At 37.7% G+C, this 8,538-nt stretch overlaps 3 protein-coding genes across 3 annotated transcripts in view; all 3 read left to right on the top strand.

The window, feature by feature from the left end:
* The window catches only part of LOC107629167 (V-type proton ATPase subunit a1-like), an 8,123-nt gene extending 6,714 nt beyond the window's left edge, over positions 1-1,409 (top strand). The window contains exons 16-18 of the mRNA XM_016331881.2: positions 1-109; positions 191-250; positions 696-1,409. The exon at positions 1-109 is cut by the window's left edge and continues 70 nt beyond it. Of these exons, the coding sequence (XP_016187367.1) occupies positions 1-109; positions 191-250; positions 696-900 (374 nt within the window). The 3' untranslated portion in view covers positions 901-1,409. The remainder of the gene's footprint in view (positions 110-190; positions 251-695) is intronic.
* The window catches only part of LOC107629169, a 25,997-nt gene that overhangs the window by 14,912 nt on the left and 2,547 nt on the right, over positions 1-8,538 (top strand). Inside the window, exons 3-9 of the mRNA XM_021117811.1 lie at positions 3,947-4,032; positions 4,195-4,346; positions 4,557-4,699; positions 4,823-5,014; positions 5,127-7,684; positions 7,814-7,922; positions 8,134-8,214. Coding sequence (XP_020973470.1) covers positions 4,982-5,014; positions 5,127-7,684; positions 7,814-7,922; positions 8,134-8,214 — 2,781 coding nt within the window. The 5' untranslated portion in view covers positions 3,947-4,032; positions 4,195-4,346; positions 4,557-4,699; positions 4,823-4,981. The remainder of the gene's footprint in view (positions 1-3,946; positions 4,033-4,194; positions 4,347-4,556; positions 4,700-4,822; positions 5,015-5,126; positions 7,685-7,813; positions 7,923-8,133; positions 8,215-8,538) is intronic.
* Positions 2,719-3,933, top strand: LOC110262345. The gene is made up of 3 exons (XM_021117812.1): positions 2,719-3,194; positions 3,318-3,527; positions 3,668-3,933. Exons 1-3 carry the CDS (start codon positions 3,026-3,028, stop codon positions 3,916-3,918), a joined length of 630 nt encoding a protein of 209 aa, XP_020973471.1. The 5' UTR covers positions 2,719-3,025; the 3' UTR covers positions 3,919-3,933.

The raw sequence follows: 8,538 nt of genomic DNA, 5'->3' as shown, positions 1-8,538 counted from the left end.
CAATTTCCAATTTCAGTGAGGTCTTTGTCCACCAAATGATTCACGCCATTGAGTTTGTTCTAGGCTCAGTTTCAAATACAGCATCTTATCTTCGACTTTGGGCATTAAGGTTTTAATCAGCTTCGGCTTTTTCTTTAATTTTCTGTTTTCATTCGCTGTTCATTCATTAATTTTTGTCATCACTTCGCAGCTTGGCTCACTCAGAACTTTCAACTGTTTTTTATGAGAAAGTCCTGCTTCTTGCTTGGGGGTGAGTTTGATTTATATATAAGCCTTTATATGGTACAGTATTTTACTTGGGCTGTTTTCATGTCCTTTATTGAATTGCTTCACTTTTCTTTGTCTTTTTTGGATTTTTTCCCCATAAATATACATTCCAATGGAACGGCCTTTGATGTACTCTGCTGGCTAGGTGTTATGAAAAATACCATGCATCTAACTTCCATTGTTAACCATAAATATTTATGCATCTAGGGAGATAATGAAGAAATTTAAGTTAAATTAATTCAGATTCCCATGAAATTAAAAGCACGCTCTCATGTTTACTTTTTTTCTTTTTTTTTTTTTTGTGGGCATGGTTTAGGCTCCAGAATTATCCACTCTCAATGTTTGCATTTATTTGTTGCATTGTTATTCTTCATGTCATCAGTTTATCCTAATCATTGATGTCATTCCTTATCAATAACCTATAACAGGTATGAAAATCTCATCATTCGGATAATAGGGCTAGTTGTTTTTGCCTTTGCAACTGCCTTTATACTACTCATGATGGAGAGTCTGAGTGCGTTTCTTCATGCCCTGCGTCTTCATTGGGTAGAATTTCAAAATAAATTCTACTATGGCGATGGCTACAAGTTCAAACCTTTTTCCTTTGCCTCCTTAATAGATGATGAAAATTGATCCATTATTGTGTGTATTGTCAAGACATACGTCAATGGGAGGATCACAAAATGAAAAATTGTACTAATCCAGTGTGGTGGTAGCTTGGACGTGAAGTTTGCTTGATGTTATGCTGCCTGATATTTCAACCTAACCACAAAGTTCTGACTCATTTCCTGTGGCTATGCTGGAGCAACAGATTTCTGCCAACTGACATGGATGATATCCTTAATAGAATGGTTTTCTTTCTTAGATTAGGAAATGGGAAGAGATCAGGGAAGGGAATGGTTAGAGTAATTCTTGTAAAGAGACGAAGTTGTTGGATTTTGTTGTTTCGGGTTATACACACATAATGTAGCGTAGGCTTTTCTGGCATGTAGAATTGTAGACCATTTTCGTGTAACGATTGATCACCAGTTATATCATTTTACTTTTTCTTTAATGATAGCTAGCAACATTCTTGGATAATTAACGCGCCTTTCAACATGCCCTCTGCAACAATCAAGTGATGTAGTCATGTGTTCCCGCTGCTTTGTCTTTGGATTTGACATTCATCCTCGGCTTAGATTTGCTTTCTTTTTCGTATGAAAAAATAAAATAAAAATGCATCATCATGTTCGTCTTTATTGCTTTTGAGTTTTTAAAATTATTTCGATACTTGCAATCAACTATATATTAATCCTCTGCCCCTGGTGGCCCCGGAGAGAGGAATCACAAAACAGTGGTGATACTTGTCATGGTGGCACCTACACAGCTAAACTAAAACGAGTAAATAAGTGAATATTTGTAGACACGGAATAGTCCTAGTTATAGATTGACATTCTTGAAATTAATATATTAAATAAATAATTAAGTTTACATAAAAAATATTTTGTTCGAAATTAAAATTGTTCATCCCAAAAAAAACCTTCACAATATTAGAGTTCCCTGCAATGGAATGACCGAATGAACAAAATAAATGCAGAATAACTGAAGGAAACATTAGGGGTGTGCATGGTCCGGCTTGGCTCGAAGATCCGGCCTGACTCCGAACACTTTAGGATCTAATTTGGTGTGATTTCATTGGATCTAGGGTCGGATAAATGTCTCAAAAATAGACCCGTACATTATTTCGGATAGAGTCCGGGTTATAGCTCGGGTCACCCGAACTCAGTCCGGTGGCCCGGTCATCATATACAAATAATATTTTGTGTTATTAGTGATGGATGATGGCTATTCTTATGTGGAATTTAAGTATTGTAAATCTTAATATTTTGTGTTATTAGTTATTATAAGACTATAAGTTAATGTTTTATGTTTAAAATGCATAAGATGTTAGACTAATGCATAATATTGTATTATTTGTATTAATTTAAATATTTGGTGTTATTAAACAATATTAGTATTGATTACGGTTATGCTTTAATTTTAGAGAAGAATTAGTTCTTGTTATATTTTTCTAAATGAATTTTACCATATCAAATAATGGTTGGAGTATTAGAAATTTGGATATTTTCACATGCTAGTTTATGAGAAGGTATCAAGGTAATGTAATGTTAACGATCCGGTTTTTACCCGGTATAATCGTGATCCGAAAGTGTATAGATTTCATCGAGTCTAGGACTGGGCTCGGGTCTAATAAATAGGTCCGATTTCACCCGACTCTGAACACCCGTAGGAAAGATTAAGGCATTAGGCTAATAAAGTAGATAATTAAATGGATTTAGCTAATTAAATATAGTTTTTCTTTGGTCAACGACTTGGTAAAGTAGTCAAGGACTCACTCAACTTGGTAAAGGGCCGAAGTCTAGGCTCTTCACGGGCCACATAGGAAGAAATGGTAAAATAACTAACGACCGAACAACCCAAGCTCCTAAGCTCAATGACCATTGACCAATCACATTCATTCCCGTACCGTTGGATGGCACCTTCTTAGTTCTTTCAAATTCACATACCTCATCTTGTAACTTCCTTTTTTTTTATTTTAGGTGAACTCATAATGTAACTTCAAACCCTCGTATAAAAGCGACGGTGATTGTTCCCTTCCCGCTCAACCTTCGTTTCAAAATTTCAGATCCAACAATAATAATAACCGTAACCGAACGCCAAATCCAAATCCAGATCTATTCGCATTTACTGCGATACTGATGAGAAGAGAAGAAAAATCATGGATTCCATTTCTAACATCCCACTCTTAGAAATCACAGCCGAAGACGATTCCCTACTCTTAGATGCTTCCACCGCCGGAGGTGACTCTGCCGTCTCCTCCGCCGCCGCCGCGTCCACCGTCTTCTCCTGCTCTCCTCTAATATCTGTCCGATCTCTCCCTCGAACAAGTTAGTGCTTCGTACTTTAACTCTTAAATTACGTTATTTCCAATTTCATTTAAAATTTTCACAAAAGAAGTCGATGATTTCAAATAGTAGTCCTCTGCGGTTGTTGATGGTGTGATGCCGCAGATGGTAGGGTTGGTGACGTGAACTCCGAAAACGCCAGTGCCGCGACGCAGAAAGACAGTAAGAACAACAAAGAGAACGTGATTTGGAACAACAAACCGGAAGCGGCAAAGCTCAGCATGGAGCCTCAGCAGATGAAGAGGAAGAAGAAAGAAGGAGGCTACAATTTGCGAAAAAGCTTGGCGTGGAATCGTGCTTTCTTCGAGGAAGAAGGTATAATTTTCAGTTCTACTATTTCTCGATTCACATCGATAAAAATTGAGGAATATTAGCGGCAAAACACTTTAAGGTGATATTTATTACTAAATTATAGTTAATAATTAGTTATTAATGTTGAGTGTTAATCGATTAAGGTGTTTTGAACCCGTTGGAACTTTCGATGATTAGTGGCACTGCCACTCCTAAGAGGCCTAACACGGTGTTGAAAGCTATCAACGAGGAAGAGCCAGCTAGTGCCTCTATAGCACTTAAGGAAATTGAAGATAATTTGTTTAAGCAATCCTCGGAAGGTGTTGTTTGCACTGAAAATAGAAGCGTTGGTGCTGCTGCTTTTCTATCTCCCAAATCTGGAGCATCAACTATGCACCTTTTTTTTTATATTTGATTTTGGATTACCATATGTGATTTGTTAGGCTAAGCGGAAGGTGCTTGCAAACAATGATACTGTTGTGAATAGACCTAAACGAAACGTGTGTCTCCGGCCAGCAGCTTCATCTTCATATCCTTGCAATTGATTGCCTAGATTATATGTTAAGTAGGTGTTTAGTGTTTTGCTTATTTTATTTTATTGAGTTGTTTGTGTTTCTGGTTTTCTGCATCTTTTCATTTTTAACTATAGAAAGGTTTTCTTCTTTACGCCTTGACCTTGACTCCTTTGAAAACTGAAAAGACCTGAACCAGTGAAGGCAACAAATAGGGAATCAAAAGCCACTAATATTGGTCCAAAATCCAATGCATCGGTGGTTGCAAATACGCCCAGGAGAGAAACGTTGATCACAAGTTTACCTAAGAGAAATCACAATGCACATCCGGGTAAGCTTTGCAATTTGTTTTTGTTTCTTTTTTTAATAGGTGCTTTGACCACTCTAAATATGAGAGATATGTTTGCAAACTATTACTGTATGGTATTAATAATTATAATGTGAAATCGAAAAGTCATCCAATTCAATTTGATTGAGGTTTTTAATCTCAATTTGATGAATAAATTTCTTGTGTTTTGTTGACTTTGTGTCTCTTCGACAGCTACTAATATCCAAAAGTATGCTGGAGCAAAAGGCTTGTCAAAAAACCCTAGAATTGTGCCACTGCCAAATAAGCCAAAAGTTGATCAGGCTGATAAATGTTCAATTTCCAGAACTGTCAACAAGGAAGCTAGAAAGCATTTGGTTCGAACTTTAACCTTCTACAGGCTTTAGCTTTCAATATTATTTGCTTCATCAGTTGTTTAGTCATTTTAGTTTAAATAATAAGCATGCGATTATTCTCTTGATGTTTTTGAACATGCACAGGATAGCTCAATCTCAGAAAAATCTGTACCATCTGGACAGCATCAATCAGGATCTAGAGGACCTAATGTTTCAGAAGCTTGTGTCCCACAAGTTATTTTGGAGACTAATGAGAAAAAACAAGTGAGACAGCTTCAGACAACAAAACCATCAGGCCTAAGGATGCCATCTCCCTCATTGGGATTCTTTTCTCAGGTATAACTTCCCTATTTGGCTCCATATTTGATACTTAAGTCTATACATCTGTAAAATGATGCTTATGCGTATGATCTCGTATTTAATTATTTATAACTCAACTGCTTTGCAGGCCAAATCTTCCAATTCACACAGCCAATTACAGAAAAGCTCTATACCTTGCAAACCTGAAGAGAATAATTTTCCCAAATTAAGGAAGTTGGAAAGACATTGTATGGATGAGGCAAGACTCCCACAAGTATCTAGTAAAGGGTCTGACATTGTTGAAAACACAATAAATAATTGCACTGAGAAATTCAGTTTGCCAGATGTAAGGTCAGAAGCAAGCACTGAAGTAAATAGTAATCGTTTAACAGCATCAGTAGTGGAAAGTCATTCATTTGTCCCTGGAAAGATAAGTGAGCAAGAAATGGTTGAAAACAAGCAGAACTACATGAATGCAGAGCTACACTTTGACTTAAAATCTGAAGAACAAGCAGAACTACACAAAAGCGAAGGTGTCTCTAACATGGAGGACATGGAACCCCCTAGACATGAAAAGAAGCTTCTTTCAAAGAGTAGTCATAGCCATGAGCAGTTGGAGAAAGAGGTTGACCTCCCTTTGGAAGACACGTTACATGATGTTCTGTCCTGTGCGAGTCAGTTGGTAGTTCAAGAACCAGAGCCCATAATCCATCATAGCATGCATAGAACTTTAATAAAGAGAGATAATATTTCCAATACAATGCCAGATGCCGTGGTACAAGGTGAAGAACAAGTCACTAGTAATGTTCTGACTTCTAATGAAAGCTTCTTGCTACAGCAAAAAGATACCAAGTCTTCCAACGATACAAGACATTCTGGAGAATTCAAGGAACACAATTGTGTCAAGACTGCAGAAGCAAATGACAATGCTGGTGGTTATGACAAACAAGGAGATGCTGCACAAGCGGATGTATTGAATGGGAATCCCTTGGCCAATTGCAGCGTCAGTACCCCAAGTATTTTAGGGGTAGTTAATCGGCAGTTAGAGGGGGAACAAATCAGTATTCCAAATCATAGTATAATAGGAGAAATTAGTTCAGAAATTGAAAATGAATCCCAGGGAAATACTTCTGAGGTCATTTGTGTGATAACTGTATCCTCCAAACATCCCCTTGAGAAGTCTGTACCAGAAATTCGTGTTGGTTGTGAAAGTCAACCAAAAGTAGTTGAAAGTGAATACCGCCAGCATTCACTCAATGATCAATCAGGTTCCATTCCAGGATCAGTGGATGAAGCAAGCCACCAGATTGTTGATTCAAAAGCAATGGATAATAGCACTCAACCAATTGAACTGGATAGGATGTGTGACGATTGCATAGCTGTTTCAAGTATTTGTGACGGTGAGGTAAAAAATGTATCTCCAGGAAGCAGAACAATTTGTGAGAATAATACAGAAAATATTCACTTTGTGAAAGCTGACTGTGACTCAAGGGCAAATGATATGTTGATTAATGACCACTGCAACATGTCTGAATGGCAGCTTAGTGATGATGATTCTTCAATGGATACCTCTATGAGCTATGATGATCAGTATGATGTCTCAGGAAACTTTGAGCAGCATGCTAATATACTTCCTGAATGGCAGCTTGGAGATGATGGTTCTTCTAGGCACACTTCAACACAATTAGATGATCACCATGATGTCCCAGGAAATTTTGAGCAACGAGCTGATTCACATTCAGATTCTGAAACAAACAAAATGGTTTGTGAAGATGAGAGTTTGGTGAAAACTGACGGTCACTTGCTTGATGAGAATGAAGTTTGTGGTGCGACCAAAGATTTCATTTCAAACACCGAAAACTCTATTTGTAGTGGATCTGAAAACCCCTCCCGCTTTTTGCAACTCATTGTACCAGCTCAGTCGGTCACGGAATTAGATCACACTATGAGCAAGAGTGAGAAATCACTTGCGAAAGATGTACAGCCCCTGAACTTTGCTGAAAATCCTGAGATTTATAATTGCAACAGTGAACAGTGTCTTTCAGTTGCCAATGATCAGCTTCCGTCGGTGGGTGATATTGACAATAATGAAAAATCTCATCTTTCGGAACTGCAGGGGACTACTGTTGTTTATGCAAATTCGCAGCATGTTAATAACATAATGCACTTGGAGGGTGATGGGGAGACTACAAATACTGCTTACTCTGAAGAAATCAAGAACCAAAATCTATTTGAGGGTGCATCAAAAGGAAGCATTATCTCTACAAGTGAAAGCAACTATTCAAATCATCATACACAACCAACGCCAGAGTACAAAGATGGAAATCTTGAAGCGGATGACAGGTTAGAATGCCTGCAAATTGGTAATATGAAAGTTTGTTCCACTGACATATTGCCAACAGAAGTTCAATTCAATGATCAAGTTGTGTCTGCTGAGTTTGATTCCTTCATAAAAAGCAGTGAAGATATCACCGAAGAGGTAGTTACTTGCCAATCTGATGTGCATTGTTCTTCTAGTGAAAATTCGAAGTTACCAGCTTCAGATAATGAGCCCTTTCACACAAGAATCCCACAAGGGAGCGAAGTTAGTTCCCAGGAAGCGAAAAATAACATTCTTGAGGATCATGAGTTCACTAATATTGACACTCAGAATCAGACAACTGGCAGCCTTCATTTAGCAGAAGAAAGCAGCAAAATAACTCATCAGTGAGTACCTTATTTAATGCGATAAAATTTGCTGTTCTATCTTTTGGCAACCTTTTCAATTTTACATGTACAACATAGTTTGGATACTCTGCACATTTTGTGATGTAACATTAAATTCGTGAATGGCAGCGAGAAATCTGCGACGAAAAGCAAGCCGGAAGTCCCTTCTGTGAAGATTCCACCAAATGTTGCTCCGTTTTCTGATGAATGGTTAGCTGCAATTGAAGCTGCTGGAGAGGTAATCGCATTTCCTGACCTCAATTTTGCTTCTAAACTCGATTTCTTTTTTTGTAATACTTTTGTATAGGGTTACGTCAAATGTTCATGTTTGTATCGTATATGGCAATTAACTCATTATTATTACACGTCAATATAATAATTGAATCGAAGAAATCTGATTCATTTTATGGCGTAGATTTCCAATGTCTGATTATTTACGGTGTTTACAGGAGATTCTTACAATGAAAGGCGGTGCAGTACAAAATTCCCCCCCTGAGAAGCCTCAGCAAGAACCAAGTCCTTGGTCCCCGGTAGGTTCATTCTGATCTAACTTTTTTTTTTGGACAGATATGGGCTGCAGAACCCAACCCATACAAAACATACAAGGACACATAGTGGTGCAACAATAATGAAAACCCAACCACCAAAAGCATGTCGCCTTACCGAATTCAAAATTGAATGCTGAGCTTATAATTAAGCGCATAACTCCACCATGCTTTCTGTTTTTGGTCAAAGTAGAGGGCCTAGGCCCATACATAAAAAAGGAAAACGTACATCACCCTAATCTCTTTTATGACTCTCATCACTTGAAGTAGGCACTCGCGCCATATGCTTTTTATTATTATTATATTAAA

Source organism: Arachis ipaensis, chromosome B03 (assembly GCF_000816755.2).
Source record: "Arachis ipaensis cultivar K30076 chromosome B03, Araip1.1, whole genome shotgun sequence".
Classification (NCBI taxonomy): domain Eukaryota; kingdom Viridiplantae; phylum Streptophyta; class Magnoliopsida; order Fabales; family Fabaceae; genus Arachis; species Arachis ipaensis.
The sequence above is the reverse complement of the archived record's forward strand: the minus strand, read 5'-3'. Positions and strand labels throughout refer to the sequence as shown.